The sequence below is a fragment of the Molossus molossus genome, unplaced genomic scaffold (assembly GCF_014108415.1).
Source record: "Molossus molossus isolate mMolMol1 unplaced genomic scaffold, mMolMol1.p scaffold_m16_p_10, whole genome shotgun sequence".
NCBI lineage: Eukaryota > Metazoa > Chordata > Mammalia > Chiroptera > Molossidae > Molossus > Molossus molossus.
The window spans coordinates 7144856-7171259 of record NW_023425345.1 but is presented as its reverse complement, the minus strand read 5'-3'; the positions used below and the strand labels follow the sequence as shown (position 1 = coordinate 7171259).

Sequence of the window (26404 nt, the reverse complement as noted above, 5' to 3'; positions counted from 1 at the left end):
CTATACCTATTAAACAATAATTTTCCATTCTCACTGTCCCCAGAGTCCTTGGAAACCACCATTCTATTTTCTGTCTCTATGATTTTGACTATTCTAGGTACCTAATCTAAGTAGAATCACACTGTACTTGTCTTTTTGTGGCTTGCTTATGTCACTTAGCATAATGTCCTCAAGGTTCTTCCATGCTGCAGCTTATTTCAGAATGTCCTTCCTTTTTAAGGCTGAGTAATATTCCGTTGTATATATGTACCATATGTTGGTTATCCATTCACCCACTGATGGCCACTTGGGTTGCTGCATCTGCCTTTTGGCTATTGTGAATAATGCTGATATGAACATGGATGTGCAAATATCTCTTCAAGACCCCGCTTTAAATTCTGAAGTAGAATTGCTGGGTCATATAGTAATTCTACTTTTAATTTTCTGAGGAACCACCATACTGTTTCCACAGCAGCTGTACCATTTTACATTCCCATCAACAGTGCACAAGGGTCCAATTTATCTACATCCTTGCCAACACTTTGTTTTCTGTTTGACAGTAGCCATCCTAACAAGTTATATTTTAACCATCCAGTCAGAGGCAGTAAATGTTTAACATAAAAGAATAATTTCAGGAACAGTTTCTCAAATAGATTATTTTTCTGGGCAGGGATACTATACTCACTGTCCTTTAAATCATATCTAGCAAGCCCCTTTCTACTTACTCTGCCTTCATTTTAAACTGATTTGGCCCAGGTTTGGTTCTGCAAAAATTCTAACTAATAAAATAACCAATTCCAATTGCACATTCTTAAAACCGGCATGATTCTATTAACTAATAAGAGCAATGAAAGGTCAAGTACCTACAATATTTTATTGCTTTATGTTGAGGAGACTCACTTTGTTTCATTATCTCAACACTTGCAATTTTAGAAATAGAGTTGACCCTTGAACAGCATGGGGATTAGGGGCATGGACCAACACACCCAATCCAAATCTCAGTGTAACTCTGACTCTATGGTGGGCCCTTCGCATCCAAGGACCCAACCAACCACAGAGAAAAAACAGTATTTTCTATCTGCAGTGGGACTCTACAATTTGGATGCAAAAAACTGAATCCTTAGATAAGACACCCACAGATATAAAAGGGCTGACTGTATTTATTGAAAAAAAAAAACAAAACAAAACATGTATCTATCTGCAGATAAGTAGACAAGCAAAGTTCAAACCCACGTTGTTCATGGGTCAACAGTTCTTAACTTTAAAAATAGGTGCAGAAAAAAAAAAAAGTAGGTGCAAAACCTTTCATTGAAAAAATATTTTTCTGATAATATTGTAATAAGTAGGTCTACAGGGGGGTACTTGAAATATTGGAGGGACCACTATGTAAAGTACATGATTGTCTAACCACTGTGCTGCTTACCTGAAACTAATACAAAACAAAATAAAATAAAATTTAATAAATGCTTTTTAAGTCTTAAAAAAACACTATTTAATCATGTCATCAATGATTTCCAATTGTATAATACACTAGTACAGAATCACAACTATTACACAATGATGAGCTTTGACTTAATAGAAGAATATAGCAAACGCTAAAAAGAAAATTTTATAACCATAGTTAAGAGTTTGTGTAGCAAATAGCCATCCATCACCCATTTATAAAGGTACCAGAATAAAACTGTTACTTTAACAGAATTAACAAACACAATTGTAAAAAAGTTTTGGATGCTTCAACTTAAAATTATTTTTTCAATTCCATTAATTTCCCTGATGTGGTGGAATTGAGGGTATACTCTTAAATTTTAACACCCCATTACCTGCCTTTCTAAACTACCTTAATGTCAGATAGAATAACCCTAATAAAGGAGCAAAGCCAGGAAGGGTGTGGTTTGAATACTGAACACTACATTTACCAGCACTAAATCGTAATGACCAAAAAGATTTCGGGTGGAAAATTCACTTTATCATATATGAATACAATTGTAATTCAAAAGACTTTATCAAATATGTCATAATTTATAAACAGGAACTCCTTTTTTAAAAGAAACAAGAACTATCTTTAATCCACCCTACAACTTTTACTGGGGGGGGCAGACAATTTTCTACCTCAAAAACATTCATTTACATATAAAAATTATTTTAAAATATATTTCCAATTACTTCCATCTTCTTTGGAAACACTTTTATGTTTTCAGTTCCTTTCCTCGGGCAATTTTGCATATATTTACAGTCATTACAAGTCTCTTACTTTGCTAGATGGGTCTCAGAAATTTACTGTTCACAGATGTTTCTCTTCAAAAACACATCAATATTTACTCATAAGAAGCTGTGCTTCTAATCTAGTCTCATGACATTTTCAGCCTTAAGCTGTCACATAGACCAAATCTATTACTTTATGCCAGGATAGAAACAGTTCGTAGATAAATGAGACCCACAAACATATCAAAACCTCATTATGGTAAATATAACATACTCTTAATTCAAGTAACTCAAACAAAAGGGAAACCGTATGTAGTTAATATAAAACATATAGTATAGACCAATAGGTTAGAATCTAGTTAAAGAGACATAACCACATCCCCTCCCGTGTGACTTCAATACTGGTAGCTTGGCTTGAATGAGAGCTGTAAGTTCACTCTGGAGAGCTTCACCAACAGATCCAATTAAAAATAGCTTGGTTTAAAAAAAAAAAAAAAACTTGGTTTAGCCTTTTGGCTAAATACGTAATAAAATGTACTAGTTAGTCACTATTTTTAATCCATATTTCTGTCCAACCTAAAACTTAAAAGCTAATTATTAGAGAAATGGCCAAAGAAAAAAATAACTAACTGCCATGAAAACACAAACTAAAACAAATGGAGAAACCAAGTAGTACCTACAATTCAGAATTAATTGTATTAAAACATTTTCATTTCCCTATTCTAGGTTTTCAGCACAATTAATTGATATTTCAAAGACTCAACCAACCACAGAGAGAAAACAGTATTTTCTATCTGCAGTGGGACTCTACAAAGGAAAGATTATCTGGTCCAAACCCTTCATTTTATATACAAGGAAAGTGAGGTCAAGGAAAACGAAGCTATTTGAGCATGAACACAGAGGTGAATCACATTATAGCCTGACTCAGAATCTAGTATACCCAGGAGTATGCTTGATAATGGCCTAAAATGTTCTGATCCTAGACTTCAACAAGTTAATAACTAAGATGCCACTAATCTCATCACAAAATAGTCTAAAATGTTAAATGTGGAGTGTGTCTTCTACCTTTCTAAAAAATATAGTAACAACGACAAAAATAAAGCAACATTTGGAAACTGCCGTCTATGCTTCTCATCTACTCGAAACAAAGCCTAAAATTTACTATAACATGGTGGCTTTATGTTGTTTATAATGCCAAGCCCATTCTGTTTAAAATACACACATGTGTGCACAAGCCCATGGACATATACACACAAATAGCTCTCTGAAGCTTCAGAACTTCTGTCTGGAGTTGAAAGCAACCGCCCCTGCCCAGCCTTCAATACTATGTAAAACTCAAGCTTCCTGTTACAGCAAATTAGAAAAAATTTTGGCAAATCTACACCCTGAATAGTATACCAGGTCAAAGACAGAAAGCTTATAAGCATTTCATTCCACCATAAAACCTTCACATTAATCAAATAGTATCTAGAAAACAAGTTAGAACCCTTAGCTTACCTGGACAACAGGATATTGATAATCCATACAATATACACCATACATAGCAATGGGGGAGGGGAGAATCTTCAGATAAAGAGTACAAAAAAGTGCCTAAGCTTTTGTCTTGTTGGAACTGGCTCTCCTGTCCAAAGGAACTAGGTAGCACCAAAAAATCCTTGGCTGACTTCCAGTCTACGCAGATGGGTATGCTGGCTCAGATGATGAAGCCGGAGCTTCCACCCCAGTAAGATTCAACACTATACAGAAGAAATGTTCAGGAAAAAGCAAAAAGCTCCAACTGCGTTACTAGTTATAGACTAAAAACTACACTAGAGATTTGCTGTTACTGTTGGTGTTACTGACAACTCCACCAGAAACTCAAGAGGCAGAGAATGACAGCCAAGGAAGGGAACACGGGCTCCTTAAAGTGGCACGCAAAAAACGGTAGGAAGCACAAGATTTCCAGGATCCAAAATGATATATATGTTCCAGACTTTAAGTGCGTCAGAGGGATCACTCCCAATCCAGGACACAGAAAAGCGATGGGACTGGTATTATTTCTCTATTCCTTCTTGGGCAGGACTGCGCGCATGCGCAGATGCGAGCGCGTACACACACACACACACACACACACACACACACACACTCCACACCACACCACACCACACCACACAACCCTCCCTTCTCAATGTCTCCGGCAGGGACAGGTGTTAGGATTAACAGTATAAAACCCTTGTGTCGTGAAAAGGAATGGAAGAAAAAAGAAGTCACACTGCTACATGCAGTAAAGGGATCCCTTTCATGACACTGTGTTTGTGTATCATTTAACACCTCCTTCACTCTGCTTCAACAGAGGCTAAGACAGCTGGCAGGATCAGCACTAGAAAAGAGGAAGGTGGCCCCAACTCTTAGGCAACATGAGTCCACTGGAGACCTTCAGATATGCAAGATACCCTCTCAGCTGTTCCAATCAAACATGTAAGGATTAACTGTGGCTGCCTGCAAAAAGGTGGGGGTGGAAAGGTCTTTTCAGAAAAGCCAGTTGCTTTTCCCGTTTTAGGAAGCTGCTATACCCACCCTACCATTATATACAAACACACATGTGAGTACATATCTCTATAACAGATATTAAAAGCACTAACAAACATGGACAGGTGTTAAGTCAGTCTGACAAAGCCTGGCAGGTTAAAGAGTTGGCTTTCAGAGCCTAAATGGCCCATCCCAAAAACCAGAGAGAACTGTTAAGAAAAATTTTTAGGAGACAGGACACAGAATGAGCAGAAAATGAAATAAATGCTTTGAATGAGACACACCATTTACAACTACTGCTCCTAAGAAATCCCCTACTTGGGGCAATCATTCAAAGTTCAAAATAATAAATAATTGTAAATTAGTTTCAGAGGTTACAATCTCCCTAATCTTGGAAAACAAGTAATACTGTAACATGTTTTGGTAAGATTAAACCATGAGGATTAAATACAATTGTGAGGCATTTGTGAGAGTTTATGTATTACCGTGTCCCCTCCCACCAGTGTAATTTTTCTCCTTTTATAATCACTGCAATTTATTTTAAGATTGTTCAGAAATTTGTTTTTTAAGAGTCAATATGCCTTAGTACACCTAAGATAGTTCTCTTGGTTAAATATTTACCTTAAATCGGTTCTAAGAGGTTAGAAGGACCAACTCAACTCACTAGATTATCTTCAGATTGCTGGGACTGAGTGTATGTGCATTACACATGAGGGACAACAATACATCGATGCAGTATAACTTTAAAAAAACATTTACTGGCCCTGGCCGGTTTGGCTCAGCGGTTAGAGCGTCGACCTGCGGTCCTGAGAGACCCGGGTTCGGTTCCCGCTAAGGGCGCGTACCTCGGTTGCAGTTTGTCCCCGGCCCTGGTCGGTCGTGCGGGTGGCAGCCACTCGATGTGTTCCTTTCGCATCGATGTTTCTCTCTCTCTCTCTGTTCCTCTCTCTCCCTCCCACTCTACCTGAACAAAAAATGGGAAAATGTCCTCGAGTGAGGATAAAAAAAATAAAAAAAATTTACTGAACATCTATTACACACAAGGTATTGTGCTAAGCACTAGAGAAAATAGATGCAGTCCTGTTATCAAGGACTTTACAGTTTATGGGAGAAATAGACAACACAGGTAAAACCAAAGGCAAAACAATGCTACCTATAGCACAAAATTAAACATTATAAGCAACTCCCCATACAGGGAGTAACATTTTTAAAAAGCTGCTCTTAATGAACACTTCCATGGCATCACTTTCTCACCTCTAAAACCATGAAACTCTGCCTTGTCAATTCCTAAGAGATTATCTGACCCTCATAACATTTTTTATCTGATTCACCATATCTTAAGGGTCTGTAGTATACACATTCTGTCAGAAGAAAAAATTTTCAGATCATATTTTTATTGTATTTAAAATGAAAGACTGTAATTCAAATTCTAGAATAACTGATATAATTTAATCCCAAAAGTAGTCCCCAAATAAGTTATTGAGGGCCTAGTCAATTTCTGGAGCTTTAAATTCTTCATGAGGATAGATCTAAATATACAAGGTAAGATGTGACTGATACATTATTAAGTAAAAAAAAATTATATTGTAGAGTGTCATTCCATATTTATAAATGCAATATGTATCTGTATGTCAATCAATAAATTATGTCATTTATAAGCTTTATATCTTTTGTTATTTATGTATACACACATAACTTATTAGTTCACATACATACCAATATTTGCTGTATATAGTATATAATAATTATAATGTATTATAATTATACACACATACACATATATTATAGGCATAAGACAAAACCAATATCTCTAGGGGATGAAATGGTAGGGAGGTAGTTGATTTTCATTTATTACTTTAGAGATAAACTTTTCATTTATTCTAAAATATTTACATAAGCATTATTGCTCCTATAATTTATCTTTTTATAAGTTTAAGAGAACCAAAACAAATTTTACTTTGAGTACAATCATAAATATTAGTAATACTCTCTCAGTCTCTAATTTATATTATCACTTTTGCCTTCCTTAACCTGATGGCATAACTACAAACTCTCATTTAAATAAGACTGGAGGATACAGACAATAAACAATCTTTAAAAAATTTTTTTTTCCAATATTGGTTTTAGGGAGAGAGGAAAAGAGAGGGAGAGAGAGAGAGAAACATCGATGAGAGAGAACATCAACTGGCCGCCTCCTGCATGACCCCCCTGGGGATTGGGCCCACAACCTGGGCATGTGCCCTGACCAGGAATCAAACCGGTGACCTCCTGGTACATGGGTTGCTGCTCCACCACTGAGCCACACCAGCCAGGTGACAATAAACAATCATGATCACACCTTATCTAGATTCAGCCCAAACTGTGCCCAGATCTAGTTCGAACAATTAGCCCTTTAGAAAAATGGCGAAATAATCCAATATTTGAATTATAACTTCCTGCACTTCTTGTCTTTCCACCCACCTCTTTCTGTAACATTTTCAACTCGGAAATTAATACAGATTCCCTCCCTCAGAACAGACTATTTCCTTTAAAGTTTAAAAACTATCATATTCAATCGAAAATTCCAGAAATAAAAAGACATTCTCTACAATAAGCTCAGTTATTTGGTGACAATGCCAATTTACACCATTTGAAAAGGTACACAGCCCTGGCCGGTTTGGCTCAGCGGTTAGAGCGTCAGCCTGCGGTACAGAGAGACCTGGGTTCAGTTCCTGCTAAGGGCATGTACCTCAGTTGTCGTTTGTCCCCGGCCCTGGTTGAGTCGTGCAGGTGGCAGCCACTCGATGTGTCCCTTCACATTGATGTTTCTCTCTCTCTCTCTCTTCCTCTCTCTCCCTCCTGCTCTATCTGAACAAAACATGGAGAAATGTCCTCGGGTGAGGATTGAAAAAAAAAAAGAAAAGGTACACAATCTGCAATAATTCAAATGCTTTTATAGTATCAAAGTTTTGTGTACTGATCAACTAGAAACATGAATAAAGAAAATGGCCTTCCATCTATATTGCTGTGTATCTTATTAGCAGAGACATGCAGACCATAAGTTTCAACACTGGGCACCCCTACAACATGTCTGTTCAATAGAATATAATGATATTGAAGAGAAACAGACCTAGTGATGCTTAAGAGTGAGATATGTAGAAATGATCTTGAATTTATGAAATGTACGTGTTGCTAAGGATAAAGTAGACAATTTAATGCCATCAGTCCTGTGCCAGAGGACAATGCAGTGAAATCTGCACCAACCACAACCCTAGGGACCTCAAGATGTACCAAGTACTGGATAACCAAGAGAATATGTAAGATTCTTCTCTTTTCTACTCTCTCATTCTTGTTTTCTTCTCTCCCTTTCCTTCCTTTCTGCCTACGCCACAATAGCATTCAATTAGGACTGAGGGTAGAATGTTTTAGCTAAGACTGCTTAGCCTAAGGTATAAAATTGGCTTTAGTTGAAATAATCTTAGAAAGTTCCAAAGACTGCTATGTACTGGGATAATATAAATGTTAGACGGATAAGGATGGAGGGGATGGGGGAAATAAAGATACATATGTGTGTATATGTACACACACACACACACACACACACACACACGCAAAATATGTGGTCAGAAATATGCAAGACTTACTTAGGGATCAGTTTGACCCGTCTACTTACTTGACTGTGGGTGAACAGCAGCAAAGGCAAGAAAAGTAGGTTAGAGTCGCGATGGCAGGCCTAGGTCATTGAGCTATGTATCTCAGACCTCATCTTTAAAGACTGCTGGGGAGGGAGAGAGTGCTACAAAAATAACAATTTGTGAAAATGGTTCTGGTGGCTGCAGGAGGAATGGAAAGGGGAACAACCAGAAGGACACCCCAGTAGGAAATGTGTAACAAGTACTCAGAGATGTAGGCAGCCCCCGAAGAGAGAGGCCAGGGTTAGAAATGAAGGTGGAACAGGAGCCAGGCCAGTGTGGCTCAGTGGACTGAGCATTGTCCTATGGACTGAGAGGTCCTGGTTCAATTCCCAGTCAGGGCACATGCCCAGGTTGCGGGCTTGATTCCCAGTGGGGACAGCCAATTGATGTTTCTCTCTCACATCACCGTTTCTCTCTCTCTCTCTCTCTCTCTCTCTCTTTCCTTTCCTCTCTAAAAAAAATTTAAAAAGCATATTAAAAAAATAATAAGAGGAATATGAGAAGAACAGCCAAGGCAATAATGTGGTTGAGATTTTCTCCCACACTTATCACATTTATTGGACATCAACCATGTACTTCAAAAAAGAAAAGATGGAGAAGAAAGCATAAGAAGAGAAAACAAAAGAAAAGAAAAAAAGAGAACTATAGATACCAGACAAAGAGCTAAAAATATAACCTTAAGGAATACTCACTTCTAGAAGGCAGAAATAGCAACAGAAGATAAAAAGATTAAGCAGGATCGCATACTATTCACAAAAGCCAGGACACAGAGGACATCTGCTACTTTTCTTCAATCTTTACTCTATGGAAAGTATTTCATAAATTGATATCAGAGATGAATATATAACAATGTCAAGTAGAAATACAGAAAGATTGAAGGGCATAAGAATTTAGAAAAGATGACTGAATTTAGCAAACAGGAGATCTAGATAAGTTCTGAGAGATAGCTGTTAGTAATATCAGTAAAAGGATGGCAGCAAAATTGATGAATTCATGATCAGAATGAAAACAGACATGATACCTGTATATAAATGTTAATAAAACTCTCTATCTTGGGATACTTCTTTGTCTTCCAAGTGGCAATAAAGTATAAAAGTAATTTTAAATACCCTACTGTTGCCCCTATTAAGGTGGATTTTTATCTTGTTTTGTTTTTGCCCCTGTGCTTTTCTTTGATAATATTGTTTTCTTATCCATGTGAAAATGCCCAAATCTGAAAATGAACTCCTTTGAAGCCTACCTTAAATGCTAATATACTCCACAAAGCTCTTCTTGATTGCTTCAGAAATACTAATGAGAGTCTTACTGGTTTCAAGGTATTTTCTACACCAATGGAAATGCTTTAAATTATACCTACCAGAGAACAGCAAATCAGTTAACTACATAAACACTGCTTGGTATGACACATGGTACAAAGGGAAGTATGGGTAAGCCATGCTCTGGCTGAAATGCATTATTCTAATTAAAGTGAGAGACACAACATGCAAACTGTGAGGTCAAAAATTAGCACTTTTGTTACTAACAAAGTGTCTCTCATTGCTCTTTCATTCTAAAGTAAGTATTACTAAGAAGTAAAATGTATCCATAAATAATAGGACAGTAGACATTTACTTTAAATCCAGAAGGACAGCACATAAAGGGTAAGGGTAAAGATGTAACTTTAAAAGCAGAAAATAAATGTAAACATTCTAGTACTGTTAGGAACATACATCTACAATTGATTCCATTTATATTATCTTATATAACAGAACACTTTACCCTCCACAGAAACTTTGATCTCAACTCATTCAAAATATCTGAGGTAGATTACCAAAGGGGTCACAATATTTCACACCCTCCAACAAGAGTGGAATTTTCCCTCTACCTCATTAATGTGGTTTTGGCCTTGTGAGTTACATTGATTGGCCTTTGACACATTAGCAAACATGATGCAAGCAGAGGCTTGACAGGTACTTGTTCACTGAGGTTTGCCCTCCCTTGCTACTCTCTGGACCCCTGAGACCACTGTGTGAAGAACCATGAAGGACAGATGAGAAACCAAATGGAATGGAGATAAACTATTTCAGTTGAGCTCCCCAGACCAATCAGTTTGCCAACTGACGTACATGACGTACAATCCTATACCACCCAGGCCCAGCCTACTCAGACTAAAAGAACCTCCCAAATTCCTGACCCAAAGAATTGTGGGCAGATAAGTGATTAACACTGTTTTAAGCCATTATGGCTTTTTTTTTTTTTTTTTTTGAGGGGGGTGGTGTTAACACATCAAAACCTAACTAACACAAACTCATTGCCTAACATTGAGAGGTATACCTCACTTCGACACCAATACCATACTGTCTTAATTACTGTAGCTTGAAATCAGACTGTGTTAGGTCTCCAATTTTGTTTTTCTTTTTCAAAGTTGTTTGGGCTAATCTAGGTCCTTAGCATTTCCATATGAATTTTAGAATCAGCTTGTTAATTTCTATAAAAATCTTGCCTGTATTTTGATTACATTGAATCTAAAGTTCAGTTTGGAAAGAATTAACATCCTAAGAAATACCTAGTCTTTCAGTCCATGAGCACAGAACATTTCTCCACTTTGTTCCACTATTCAAAAATAGTTTTTCAAAGATTATAACTACCTTTTCTCAAGGCATGTACTGAAATTAAACAGTGTACCTGAGGTTGGAGACATCTATCACTTTTCTGAAGTCCACTAGACCCTATAATCCTATAAGACAGTATGGTACTGGTGTCAAGAGAGAAAAATAGATCAGTAAAACAGAATAAAAAGTGCACAAATAGAGCCACAGGTGCAAAGGCAATTCAGTGGAAAAAGAATAATCTTTTCAACAAATGGTGTAAGAACAACTGGATTATCCATATGCAATAAAAATAAACCTATATCTATATCTTATACATATACAACATTTAATGCAACACAGACAAGAGACCAAAAAATGTAAAAATATGAAACTACAAAACTTCCAGGAGTAAACCTTTATGACCTTGGATTAGGCAAAAATTTCTAAGATACGTCACCAACAGCACAATAGTAAAAGAACAAATTAGTAAAATGGACTTCATTAAAAACTACTGCTCTACAAAGGACACTATGAGGAGAATAAAAAGACAAACCACAACTGAGCGAAAATATTTGCAAAGCATATGCCTGATAAAGAACTTATACCCAGAATATACAGAAACATTCCAAAATCAACAAAAGAACAAGTAATCTGCCCAGGCGGTATGGCTCAGTGGTTGAGCATCGACCCATGGACCAAGAGGTCACTGGTAGGATTCCTGGTCAGGGCACATGCCTAGGTTGTGGGCTTGAGCCCCAGTGGCAGGGGGAAGGGGAGACGTGCAGGAGGTGGCTGATCAATATGTTTCTCTCATTGATGTTTCTCTCTCTCTCCCCTCTCCCTTCCTCTCTCTCTGAAAATCAATAAAAACATATTTTTTAAAAAACAACAACAAAAAAACAAGTAACCCAATTTTTTTTTTTTTTTTTAATGGGCAAAAGATTTAGACACTTGATCAAAGAATTTATAGGGCTGGTAAATGAGCACTTCAAAAGATGCTCAATGTCATTATTCATTTAGCCATTAAAACCCAATGTCATTATTCATTTAGCCATTAAAACCACAATAATATCATTACCTACCTACTAGAATGATGAAGATTAAAAAGGCTGATAATACCAAGTGTTGGCAAGGTTATGGAGAAATGCAAAGTCTCAGAAATGTTGGTGGGAATGTACAATGGTACAATTAATGTGGAAAAAATTTAGCAATTTCTTGAAAAGTTAAATATACACCTACCATATGATCCATCCATTCCACTTCTAAGTCTTTATGCAAGAGAATGAAAACATATATCCATATAAAGACTTGTATATAAATACTCATATCAGCTTTGTCATAGCCTAAACTGAAAACAACCCAAAATGTCAATCAACAGATAAATGATTAATAAATTATGATGTACTCACAATTGAGTATTAGTTAGCAAGAAAAATGAACAAACCATCGGTATATGCAATAACATTGATGGATCTAAAATAATTATGCTCAGTGAAAGAAGCCAGGCAAAAACGAGTATTTACTGTATGATTCCATGTTTCATAAAATACTAGAAAATGCAAACTAATCTATAGTGATAGAAAGCAGATGGAGATGTGAGGAATAAGGGGAGAGTGGGAAAGATTACAAAGGAACAAAGGAAAACTTTTGGAGATGATTACTATATTCATTATCTTGGTTATGGTGATGATTTTGTGGATGTATACATATGTCAAAACTTAATCAAATTCTAAACTTTACATATGTGCAATTTATTGTCTATCAACTATACTTCAATAGAGCTATTAAAAAAGTAAAATAAATGAATTCCAGCCCCACTCACTACAATGAGTTTGTGGAGGGCTAGTTATCTTCTTTGGGGAGGGGAGCAGACTGGTAAAAGAAGATATGAGAAGTCACCAGCATGCCCTAAAACATTGCGGAGAAAATCTTATAAAAAGGAGGATTATGGGTATGGTGACAAATTGGGTAGAAGATTTGAGCAGACGTAAAAAGGTAGGTTTTCTGAAAACTACTCTGGTTAGTCTAGGCTGGAGCTCTGCTATATACCTCCTCAGCACTTGCAATAGCCTTTTCAACTTGTCATGCAGTCCTCTCCACCTCTCCCGCTCCAGGAGAACAGGTACTACACGGCCTCTCTTATTCCTCCACGTATCTATAACACCTAGCAGAATGCCTAATTGGTACACATAAGCAATACTGCATGTAGCTAAGAGTTCAGGGTTCTAAAGCCAGACCATTTGGATTCAAATCATAGGTCCTAGCTATGTAGCTTTGGAAAAGTTATTTCATATATCTCTGCCTCAGCTCCAGCTGAAAAAGAGAAGATATTAATACCGACCTCATAGGGTTGATGTGATGACTGAATCAGTCAAAATATGAACAGGCCTGCCATATAATGAATATTAAATGATAGCTGATGTCATCAATGCATCGTCGTCATCATCATCATCTCCAATAATTTAAGGGCATTTAAAGGAAATACAAGATTATCTGATTTATGAAGTTAGCTCTATATCTGAGGGATAAGTGGACTCAACAGAAAGCAGATAGTATATAAAGAGCTCTATAATTATGTTAGAAGAAGCAAAGGCAGTAGTAGAGGGGAGAAAGAAGAGGTAACTTTTACACTTAACCCAGTGTTAGAGCAATACATCTTGTTGAATAAATAACTAAATCAAGCGAGACGACCACGCATGACCAAGAAGGGACTATTAATATGTAAAGGAGCAGAAAAAGTACAAGTGATTTTTATCCCAAAGCAAATCTCCACAAGTACAAAGCAGGTAACATGTACAAAAAGAAACCATTCCCTTGTGTTCCGAATAAAAAGCTAACCGAATAAAAGGCAAGGCCAAGGGGTCCTGAGCATGTAATTGCCTCTCTTCGTGGATTGTGTTCACCATGCTGTGTCTTACAGATGAACTGTCAGGCACCACCTGACTCTCACCCCTACTGGGGATAGGTACACGGCTCTCTGATAGCAGCAATGCAGCAGTGTGGGAATCCTTGGGTTGGCACTAGCCCCTTGCTCAATACAGACCTGTAATCTCTTCTGACTTTGATTTAATGCAGCAATTACTGGTAATGTGGTTTGAAGGAGATAAATGCCCAGTGTAGCTGACTGTCGCTTACTCTGCTCACGATGCAAGAACATTTTTTAATTAAAATTCTCTTTATGATAAAGGAGCTGCTTCTCTGAATGTTTCTGTGCAGCCCTGATACGGAGCTTCCCCCAAAGAGGATTAGGAATCAAAATTGCCTCTCCTCACTTCTGGCAAAGCATGTACAGGCACAATCACTCCATCACCTACAGTGAGTTCCTTAACCCTAAATGTTTCCCATTTATCTAATTAGATTCTGGTAACAACTTCTTCCCAGTTCTCACAATCACAATGTCAGCATTACAGTACTGACAATAATGAAGACATCTCTCTTTTTTTTGCTTTTTTTTTTTAAGTTTCCTTAATTTGCTTTTAAATAAATATGCAAAGTAAACTTTCATCAACATTCACGCATAAAGACTGTATCCATTTCATTTGGAAAAAATAAAGGATAGCTGAATATAAAATATCAATAGTTATAAAACCAGTTTTATTTTAATTCATAATACAACGGTTTACTATACCTTTTATATTTAGAAAGCCTTGAGTAATTGTCATAAGTGAAATAATGATAGAAAAATCAATATAGAAGTCTACCAGGGATTTTTCCCCATGACATAAAACCATCATGTTCTAGCAGTTTAAGGAATCTACATTAGCATTCCAATTATTAGTTAATAAATTACAAAAGCAACAACCACCCAACAACAACTAGCAAGAAAACAGTAATTACATAGGTCCCCAAGACAGATCATTTGGTATAATTTTACTGGTTCCTGAACCAATCAGCAAAACTTTTGATCCAATTACATAACTTCACACACCTAAAGTAGAAATAAGGGGGATATACATACATACATACATACATACATACATACATGCGCACACACACACGCAAAATTTGGGGCCTTGGGAAATTGGTCTGCCATAATTAACAAGATTAAGAATGGATTTAGGATAAATGAGATGAAAGTTAGTCTGACCCTTAAAGGATTAAACTCAAAATCCTAACAGGAATCCAACGACTTTTAAAATCAACCCCATATAACAGGATTAAACCAATAGCGGCTTTTGTTTTCATCCTGGAAACAAGCAGAGCTGGCAAATCCAGAACTAAAGTACCACCTCAGTAGTTAAACAGTGGTAGGGAGGTGGGAAGGAGGTTCAGGGCTAATGATAAGGGGCCCTTACTCCAACTCGGCTTGCTGACTACCTATTTCCACAGGTCCAAAATTCCTCATGTGTAATTCCAAAATCCACAAAAGCTTGGAAATCTTTCTTTCTTCGTCCTCCCCAAACCCAACTTTGTGTGTATGGTGGCCGTGGTGGTGGTGGAAGAGGAACTCATTTGGTGATAAAATGTGACCTAAACACCAAAATTGGTGTGAATATTCAAAAATTCCTTATAGCTGCAAATGTATGGAAGAGTGTGACTACAAGGTGTTAACACAGAGTACATGTACTTCATTTCCTCTCTAAAATCCAAAAGATTCCACATTACAATAGATATCTGGCCTCAAGGGTTTCAGATAAAGAACTGTGGAATTTTATTAACTTTCCCAATGTGTAATTCTTCAGCTTAAAAAAGGTAACCATGACATGAATTATGGCAAATCATGGAAACATTAAAATTGCTGACATAATAGGCAACAACATGCCAAATACTGGCTATCGAATGGCCGCCAGCGTGGCCAAGACAGACACTCACAGGCATAATTACAAGAGACAGAGACCCAGCTAGAACCATATAGGCTGCAGATTGATAGTTACATTTTAATAATGGCCAGAAAAGCAGTATATTTTGAGGAAAATTCCTCAAAAATCTGTTTTAGGGGTTTTTAAAACTTGCCATCAAAGGCAAACAAAAAAAACTTTTGCAGTGTATGATAAAAAGGATACCATAATGGTCCTATTTAAATGGCATAATTAGATAAATATCTATTTCCTGAAAATCTTTAGAGACCTATGATTCTTAGAATTCTAATTCCTAAAAAAAATTTAACATAAAGGCAATTTGGAAGATAGCACACATACCATTTATTTCTCTTGGAACATTTGGATTAACAAATTAACTTTCAAACTCACATTTATATATAAATTAATTTTAAACACCATATATTTCTCTTGAAACATTTATATTTATTCATTAATTTAACCACGTTTCTCTTTGCCAGAAATACTGTCAATTAACAAAAAAAAAACTAGCGACTTCTGTTTCCAGGAAGGAGTACATATACTTATCCTAGTCCTCCCACAATCTAAAACCCTAGACATTTTGTAAATTAAGCAAATGTGAGAAAACTCTTAAAGGTGGGGAGAAGAAAGCAAACTGTTTGGGGACCTCAGGTCCCTGGATTTTCTTTTTGCCTCAAAAATCCTAGGCTTGGAGATACAGAACCTGGAAATGCCAACGGTCGCAGACAATAAAGGTCCTAACAAAAGCCTGCCCTATGCCATCAAAGGACAAGGAAAGTGGCAGTCTGCCAAGACAGACATTTTAGGCTAGGCTTACGCACCTCACTCCCACCCTGTCAGCAAGGGCCAAGTGGGAACCCTAAACGTCTACCCGCACCAGACTATAACCAGGCACCTCAATACCACTGCCCAAGTACTATTAGAAAGGAAGTAGGGAGCGAATAAATTCATCCCAACAAAACTGTAAAACTTTTAGATAAAACAAAGAAGAAATCTTCAGGACCTAAAACTACACAAAGAGCTCTTAGACTTGACACAAAAACACGATTCATAAAAGAACTGATAAACTGGACTTCATCAAAATTAAAAACTTTTACTCTGTAAAAGATCCTGACAAGAAAAGGAAAAGAGACAAGCTACAGAATGAGAGAAAATATTTGCAGACCATATGTCTAACAAAGGACTGGTATCTACAGTACAAAAAGAACTCTAAAACATCGACAATAAAGACACAAATAATTTGATTAGAACATGGACAAAAGACAGTGACACTACCAAAGAGGACTGTAGGCAAATAAGCACACAGATGTTCACCAACATCAGCCACTAGGGAACGCTATGCAAATTAAAGCTATGAGATACCACTACATACCAGAATGGCTTGCATAAACAAACAAACAAACAAATAAAATCAAATGCTGGTGAGGAGGCAGATAAACTGAGTAACTCATACATTGCTGGTAGGCTTGTAAAATGGTACAGCCAATTCTGAAAACGTTTATCAGTTTCGAAGAAAAGTAAACATGCAATTACTATAGGATCTAACAAATGAAGTCCTGGGCTTTTGTCCCAGAGAAATGTTCACACAAAAATCCATACACAAATGATTATAGCAGCTTTACACATAATGGGCAAAAACTGAAAACAATCCAAATGTCTTTCAATATGTGAATGTTTAAACAAACTATGGTACATCCAAACCATAGAATACTACTAAGCAATAAAAAGATACATGCAACAATCCAGGAGGAATCTCCAGAGAATTATGCCATGTTTAAAAATACAATCCCAAAAGGTTATATGCTGTATGATTCCATTTATATAACATTCTTGAAATGACAAAATTACAGACATGGAGAACAGATTAGTGGTTGCCATGAGTTAGAGAAGTAGGGGCAGGTGAGAAGTGCCTGTGGCTATAAGAGGGAAGCATAGGAATCCCTGAGGTGATAAACATATTCTGTATGTTAACACCATCACTGTCAATTTCCTGGTTGTGATATTGTACTAGTTTTGCAAGATATTACTACTGGGGGAAAATTTTTAAAGGAGGTACATGAGATCTCTCTGCACTATTTCTTTCTCTCTCTCTTTTTTTCTTTATTGGAGTTAAAGAGAGAGGAAGGGAGAGGGAGACAGAGACAGAAACATCGATGAAAGAGAACACTGAATGGCTACCTCCTGCATGCCCCCCACTGGGGATCAGGCCCACAACCTGGGCCTGTGCCCTGACCAGGAATCGCACTGGTGATCTCTTGGTGCATGGGTCAATACTCAACTGTTGAGCCACACCAACCGGGCCTATTTCTTACAACTGTATACAAATCTCAATTATCTGAAAAGAAAACGTTTTGTGAAAAGGAAAGTCAATCTGCTGCCATAAAGAACATTACTGGAACAAATGGCAAACTGGAATGTGGGTAGCAAATGAGATAATGGTATCTGTATTATATGCCCTGGGTTTTTTTGTTGTTTTTTTATCCTCACCCGAGGACATTTTTGCATTTACCTTCAGATAGAGCAGGAGGGAGAGAGGGATAAGAGAGAGAGAAACATCAATGTGAGAGAGACACATCAAGTGATCACCTACAAGACTCCAACCAGGCCGAGGACAAACCACAACCAAGGAACGTATCCTTAGCAGGAACGTATCCAAACCCAGGACTCTCTGGTCTGCGGGCTGATGCTCTAACCGCTGAGCCAAACTAGCCAGAATGCCCTGTTTTTTGTAACAGTACTGTTGTTATGTAAGAGACTGCCCTTGTTTTTAGAAAATAAATATGGAAGTACTATATCTTGAACTAAAGGGACACTTATACATACATACATATTTTTTCCCACATTCACTGTATCTTTTTTTTTTTTTTTAATTTTTTTTTATCCTCACCCGAGGATATTTTTCCATTTTTTGTACAGATAGAGTGGGAGAGGGAGAGAGAGAGAGAAACATCGATGTGAAGGGACGCATCGAGTGGCTGCCACCCGCACGACCAACCAGGGCCGGGGACAAACTGCAACCGAAGTACGTGCCCTTAGCGGGAACCGAACCTGGGTCTCTCCGGACCGCAGGCCGACGCTCTAACCGCTGAGCCAAACTGGCCAGGGCTGTATCTTTTTTTTTTTTATCCTCATCCGAGGACCTGTTTGCATTTATTTTCAAATAGAGAGAGAGGAAGAGAGGAAAGAAGAGAGAAAGAAACATCAATGTGAGAGAGACACATCGATTGGTTGCCACCCACACGACCCCAACCAGGGCCAGGGACAAACTGCATCCGAGGTACGTGCCCTTAGTGGGAACCGAACCCGGGACTCTCTGAGCCGCGGGCTGACACTATAACCGCTGAGCCAAACCGGCCAAGGCTCGCTGTATCTTTACTGCACTTTTACTATTCTACATATTTTTAATTTACTCTCAAAAGGTTCAGGAAAATTAGAGAAAGAAAGAGAAAATAGCTCTAGCCAATTTGGCTCAGTGATTAGAGCACCGGCCTGCGAATTTAGTTCCCAGTCAAGGATACATACCTGGGTTGCAGGTTCGATCCCCGGCCCTGGTTGGGGTCCTACAGAAGGCAACCAATCAATGTGTTTCTCTCACATCAATGTTTCTCTCTTTCTCTCCCCTCCCCACCCTTCCACTCTATCTAAAAATTAATGGAAAAGTATTCTCAGGTGAGGATTAACAAAAAAGAGAGAGAGAGCAAGAGAGAAAGAGAAAAAATAGTAAAGCAAATGTGGCAAGATAATAAAAGGAAAACTTGGGAATGATGGATATATTCATTATCTTGATTGTGTCACAGGTATTTATTTACCTACGTCAATACCCCATCAAATACCACATTAAATATGTGCAGTGTATCTACAATTATCTCAAAATAAAATTTAATTTAAAAAAACTACCTAGCGCTGAAATCCAAAATAATCTGAATACATCTGCCAACAACTTTATATTTTGATTTCACCCAGAACACCACAAAATTATTATGCCTAATGGTTATAATTATCATATATGTTTCTTCTTATAAAATTACCAAAACATTTTATGGACTTTACAATGTATTCCTTTTTTTTTTTTTCAATACTCACCGGAGGACATTTTTCCATTTTTTGTTCAGATAGAGTGGGAGGGAAAGAGAGGAAGAGAGAGAGAGAGAGAAACATCGATGTGAAAGGGACACATTGAGTGGCTGCCACCCGCACGACCCAATCAGGGCCGGGGACAAACTGCAACCAAGGTACATGCCCTTAGGAGGAACCAAACCCAGGTCTCTCTAGACTGCAGGACGATGCTCTAACAGCTGAGCAAAACCGGCCAGGGCTACAATGTATTCTTTGTGTTCACAAGACACATAGTTGCCCACATCATAAGACAAAATCAGTATGCAGACAACCCCTTATAACAGCCTTTTATTTATTACTCATGTTTCTTAAATACACTAACTAAAGGTTGTTGCTTTGGTAGGGGCTATTAGAACTTATTAGATGTTTCCTCTATTAATATCTTTGATTAGCTTTTTTAAAAATTAGCATTCTTTGAAAATTATTTTATGAAAGAATTGATTCACACCTTCCATTGGATCATCAGTTTCAGAGTTAAAATTTATTTTTTATTACTCCAGAGTTAAGTTTCCTTCAATGACATTGGCCAAAAACAAAACGTAAATATCAAGCAAAAGACACAAACACTTCTAGATAATTATTTTACCAATGGAATATTCAACATTGCATATCACACCACTTTTTTGAAACTAGTTTTTATATCACCTATATAAATTATTAAAACTAAATGGAAGGAAGAAAGAAGGAAGGAAGGGAGGGAGGGAAGACTAAGAACTTATGATTCAAATCAATTAAGGACCAATACATACTAATATGTATAGACTCTAGAAACTCTAAGTTAATACTACAGTATTTGTTACTTCCCACTGAAAACAACAACAACAACAATAGGAAAGGATCTGTAACAGATATTTTGGATCATCATTTAAACTAAGATAACGCATAAAATTCCGGAAAAAGTGATCATCAAAATCATGTTTCTTATGAAACTATATAAAAAACAATATTATTCACCCCCAAAATCAAAAGAATCTAGAAAAATCAATCCCTACATTCTAAAATATGTGTGAAGGCAGGAAGGAATAACTTTTATTTGCTATCTCCTTCCTTTCATTCTAGCCAGGTTATCTCACACTCTGCCAAGCTTCAGGCTAACAATTTTAGGAACCCATTCCTACCTTCACCAAAAACAGACAGAAGTAGTCTGTGATGACGCAATGGACTGATTCAGAATCCAAATCAAGCCTGCTATATATTCCCAGCACTTACAACAGTTCTTGGCCCACAATAGGTTTGCACAGTGTATTTACTGAATAAAAGACAGACAGACAGACAGACAGACAGAAAGAAAGAAAGAAAGAAAGAAAGAAAGAAAGAAAGAAAGAAAGAAAGAAAGAAAGAGAGAGAGAGAAAGTAAGTCCAAAATCTATTTACTAGGGGGTTTTGAATCCCTAGTGCTCAGGCACCTTACCCAAGAATCTTATCCCTAAAATACTTCCTGGGCTACCTGCCTCAGCATCACAATTTACGTGCTAGACTAGTATCCTTCGATTCCAGACTCAGACCCATGGATCTTCACTATCTCCTAACCTTTTGGTATTTACTCAGCCCCAGAGAGTAAGCCCATTCTGCTCTAGTTTTTTCCCTATGCTATACAGGCCCTCACTCCAAACATACCACGTGCATCCAGCCTGCTATTTTCCACCTAACTACAAGCTGCTGTATACAGAAACACCCAACTCTACATTTGCCTCTATGACCCTGATTCCCCATCTTGTATTTCTACACTCCCTGTGGTTTTAGTGTGGAAGTTATGTGACTTAGAGCATAACTGTGTGTGCTGCTTTTTAGTATCCTACAATTTTAGTTTGCTAACAGTACCTTTTTATGATGTACCCTTTCTATAACAGAATGAATGACTTGTTCAGAGTCACAGTGAATGACAGCACCTGGATTGCAGCCAGTTTTCCAGGACCTTCTGTCCAGCCCATTAAATAGCTTACCTTCTATCTTGGTTGTATCAATTATGTTCAACTTTTTAACAAAATAATCTGTTGTTAATTCTAATCCGAAAAAAAACTCATTTGATCCATATTGTAAGGACATTTGAAATACATTTACTAATAAAGACAACCAGCCCTGGCCGGTTTGGCTCAGCGGTTAGAGCGTCGGCCTGCGGTCCGGAGAGACCCGGGTTCGGTTCCCGCTAAGGGCATGTACCTCGGTTGCAGTTTGTCCCCGGCCCTGGTTGGTCGTGCGGGTGGCAGCCACTCGATGTGTCCCTTTCACATCGATGTTTCCCTCTCTCTCTCTTCCTCTCTCTCCCTCCCACTCTGTCTGTACAAAAAATGGAAAAATGTCCTCGGATGAGGATTAAAAAAAAAAAAAAAAAAAAAAAAAAGACAACCAATATTCTGCTTTTACTTTTTTTTTTTTTTTTTTTTAAGAGAGAGAGGAGGGAAGAAGGAGAGAGAGAAACATTGATGTGAGAGAGATACATTGATTGGCTAGCTCTTGCTCACCCATTACTGGGGATAAAGTCCACAACCCAGTTATGTGCCCTGACTGGGAATCAAACCAGGACTTCTCAGTCCATGGGACAACACTCAATCCATTGAGCCACATTGGTCGGGCTACTTTTACTTTTTTTTTTTTAATCCTCACCCGAGGACATTTTTGCATTTATCTTCAGATAGAGCAGGAGAGAGAGAGAGAGGGGAACATCTACATGAAAGAGACACATCGACTGGATGCCACCCACAACCCCAACCAGGGCCGGGGACACACCACAACCAAGGTACGTGTCCTTAGCAGGAACTGAACCTGGGACACTCTGGTCCACGGGCCGACGCTCTAACAGCTGAGCAAAACCAGTCAGGGCACTGCTGCTTTTACTTTTATTAGCATTTATTTGATGCTGAATTTACTCCCAGGCCGTAAGTTTCTGTTTCTTCAGGGATATCTTTTTCTTCTGTGCAATCTCTTCTGGTTTAGGAACAATCTGCTCTTTTTCAGTAGGATCCTCTCCATATGGCAGGGAGAGCTCACATATAGGTTAATCCACCCATGAGCTCTGCAAATTCTGCACTGCACCTTGGGAGCTTTGTTCACTTAGATGTGCTCAATGAGCAGAGAATCTACATCTAAACCCTTAAGTCTGGCATTACTCTCTGCATTTTTAAGCATATGCAGCAAAAATTCAGCATTCTTTCTGGGCCACTGACCAGGCATCAGCCCCACCTTTTGGCCTGGGCACATCTACTAACTGCATCACTGTAACCACAGAATGGCACACATTGCTTCTATAAAGTGACATCCTTCAGACATTTGGTGGCTTTTTGAATATGTATACCCTTGATGGCCTGGGCAGTTTCATGAGTGTTCTTAAAGTCAATACAAAAATTTGAACCTCTTGATTTCCATGACTTTGTGGGGTTTTCTGGGTCAAGTGAACAGAGAACCATTTTCAGAGGTCACTTCTGACCACTTACAGGAGGAGGAAGCATGTTTAATATTTTTTAAAACGTACTAAGTAGCCCTGGCTGGTTTGGCTCAGCGGTTAGAGCATCGGCCTGTGGTCCAAAGAGACCCGGGTTCAGTTCCCGCTAGGGGCACGTACCTCGGTTGCAGTTTGTCCCCGGCCCCTGTTGGGGTCGTGTGGGTGGCAGCCAATCGATGTGTCTCTCTCACACCAATGTTTCTCTCTCTCTCTCTCTCCCCGTCCCACTCTATCTGAACAAAAGACGGGAAAATATCCTTGGGTGAGGATAAAAAAAAAGTACTAAGTAAAGAAACAAAAGAAATTTAAGTTCTTTAAAATCCAGATACTATTACTGCCTGGCACAAGAATACATATCTAATGTACACATACAGTTTTACCTCGAATGTAATCCATTCTTTTTCCACATGCCAAACCAACTTAATCATCTTATAGCATCCAAATATTTCCTGTGGCATCCAGATCACTACATTTTGGCTAAGTCTGGGCAGTAGCAGATGACAGAAGAGTTAAAGCAATCTTAATATCGTCGGGCTTCACAGAGCCCATGATCCTCTCAAAACTGTGTGCAAAATGTTGTAAATATGCACATTTTTCTGGGGACCTGGTCCAGAGCTTTCATTAGATGCTCAATGAGGTTCAAGATCTAAAATAAAGATTAAGAACCAACAGGTCAGAAAATTAACAAAGTTATGAAATAATTCCTTCTTGCTCTGGTCAGTCTTGCTCAGTGGTTAGAGCAGAGGCCCTTGGGCCAGAGTCTTGGGTTCAATTCTCAGTCAAGGGCATGTACCTCGGTTGTGGGTTTGATCCTCAGCCCCAGTTGGGGTCGTGCGGGAGGCAACCAACCGATGTCTCTCTCACACATGGATGTTTTCTTTTTCTCTCTCTCTCTCCCCCTCTCACTCTATCTTAAAAAAAAAAAAAAAAAAAAAAAGATCAATGGAAAAATATCCTCGGGGGAGGATTAAAAAAGAAATAATTCCTTCTTTAAGTAGCTATTCCATTCAAACACCCCTATTTTTCCTTGGTGAACAACTTTTTCTAATTTAGGTATTTCCCCCAAGCTCACATTCTAATCCTACCTCTTTTGACTGTTTCCCTTTGATTAAGGGCCTTTATTTTAATTTCTAACTGCCATCTTCTTTCACAAAACCCTCAGTCCCCTTTTCTTCCAAGGGCTAGGTCAGAGACCCAAATCCTAGCCTCACTGTAATTCTTTCAAGTCAGGAAACAACTGACAAGAAAACACTCCAACTCCAACATTCCAACTGTCTTACTAAGGGGATGGTCTAAAGAAAGGTCTTTGTTTAGTGTGTGTGTGTGTGTGTGTGTGTGTGTGTGTGTGTGTGTGTTTGGTTTTTTGTTAAACAGTTGTTTAAGCCAACCTGGCTTTAAATCTTCAAGGGAAAATCTGGGGTCAAGAATCTATTGCCCCTTTTTGGTCACGTCTGAATTTTCCTCAAGTCAACCCACATCTTTTTGCCTGAACAAGCTCTAACGACATATTTTTACTGCAGACTTACCAAAGTGGAAATTCTTTCAGTCATTCAGAAAATTAGAGACTCTAAGCCGGTGTTTCTTAACCATTTAAAAATCCCCTTGTTTAGCCTGGCTGGTGTGGCTCAGTGGATTGGGCGTTGCCCCATGGACTGAGAGGTCCTGGTTCAATTCCCGGTGAGGGCACATGTCCAGGTTACAGGCTCAGTTCCCTGTAGAGGGTGTGCAGGAGGCAGCCAATATATGTAACTCATATCGATGTCTTTATCTCTCTGCCTTCCTTTCTAAAAAATCAATAAAAACATTTTAAAAATAAATAAAAATCTCCTTGTTCTATAATATTTACTCACTTTTATCTTCTTATATTTTATCTTCTATATTCTGCATTATAGTTGATGTTCACAAAGTGACCCAGGTATTTCCAGTATAGTTCTGTATTATTTTATTGATTCTCACATATGACAGTTCTCAGTTTACCAGAATCTTCCATCAGCTCGGAATACCACAGTCTTATTTTCTTAAATGTTTATTATGACTTAGGGGTTTAATATTCTTTTCTAAACTGCACAGTCTTTCTCACCCCAACCCTGAGATTCTGATTTATACCTCCTTCTCATTCCTGATTGAGATCATGGGTCTAAAGATACAGAATGTAAATATTTTGTGGCAAGGTCCATTCAAAAGGTTCAAAATAGTAATCTATACACAAAATCATAAGGATAACAGAAAAGGGCTTTTCAACAACTTCTGTGTAAGAAATACAATAAAATGAAATGAAAAACAACAGGAGTTTCTGGGTAACTGAGAACTGTCATGTGAGAATCAATAAAATAATACAGAACTCTACTGGAAATATCTGGGTCACATTATGAACATCACCTATAATGCAGAATATTGGCACACCATGTGGGAGACTTGGCTGGATTTATACAGAACATATGCTTTCCTGGATAAATGGCTGATATAAGCAGGTCTCAATTTCCTCTGAAAATAGTAGGATATGTTTTAGGCATTCACTTCCAGTTATCTGAACTTTTAGGATTTGTTTGGAGGCAATAAGGAGTTTAATGAGCTATACTCTTTTGACTTTTTATTCAGAGATGTATTTTAAAAACACGATTTAGTCTACTTACCAATGCAATGAGACATGGCTACAAAAAATATGAAATTTAAAAAAACAAAACAAAAACTAAGTGGGCTTTTGATGTATTCTGGATTGCCTCTATTATTATCATTATTATTATCATTATTATTATTAATCTTTTCCACAGCAGAGCCAGCGCCACTTCCCCCTCCCTTTGCTCTTCTTGCTTCCATTTAGTTCCCTAGTTCTGAAACTGTTCATCTTACAGGCTTCCTCTTCTTGCTTACTTCTTCATGCCAGTTGGCTTCCAAACTCAACAGCATCCTGGGGGAGTTGGTATGTTGCTACTTCCCTTGCAAGCTATTCTACAAGGTCACTATTTTCATTTGTGTTAATTACCTGGGGAGAGAGATGAAGGCAAACTGAATTGGACAGTGCATAAACATGTTTCCAAGACCCAGGCTCTGAAGTATAACTAGGTTTCCCTCAATAATGTGTGTTGTATGGCTCAAGGAGAAGGAAATGAAAGAAAT

General features: G+C 37.9%; 1 protein-coding gene across 10 annotated transcripts in view; it reads right to left on the bottom strand.

Annotated features, from left to right (window-relative positions):
* Positions 1-26404, bottom strand: part of RBFOX2 (RNA binding fox-1 homolog 2) — a 292073-nt gene that overhangs the window by 95355 nt on the left and 170314 nt on the right. Inside the window, exon 1 of one of the 10 annotated variants that reach the window (XM_036252097.1) lies at positions 3679-3708. The exons of the other annotated variants lie outside the window; for them this stretch is intronic. Within the exon in view, the coding sequence (XP_036107990.1) occupies positions 3679-3705 (27 nt within the window). The 5' untranslated portion in view covers positions 3706-3708. Of the gene's footprint in view, positions 1-3678; positions 3709-26404 lie in introns of those variants that run through there. 10 annotated transcript variants of the gene reach the window in all.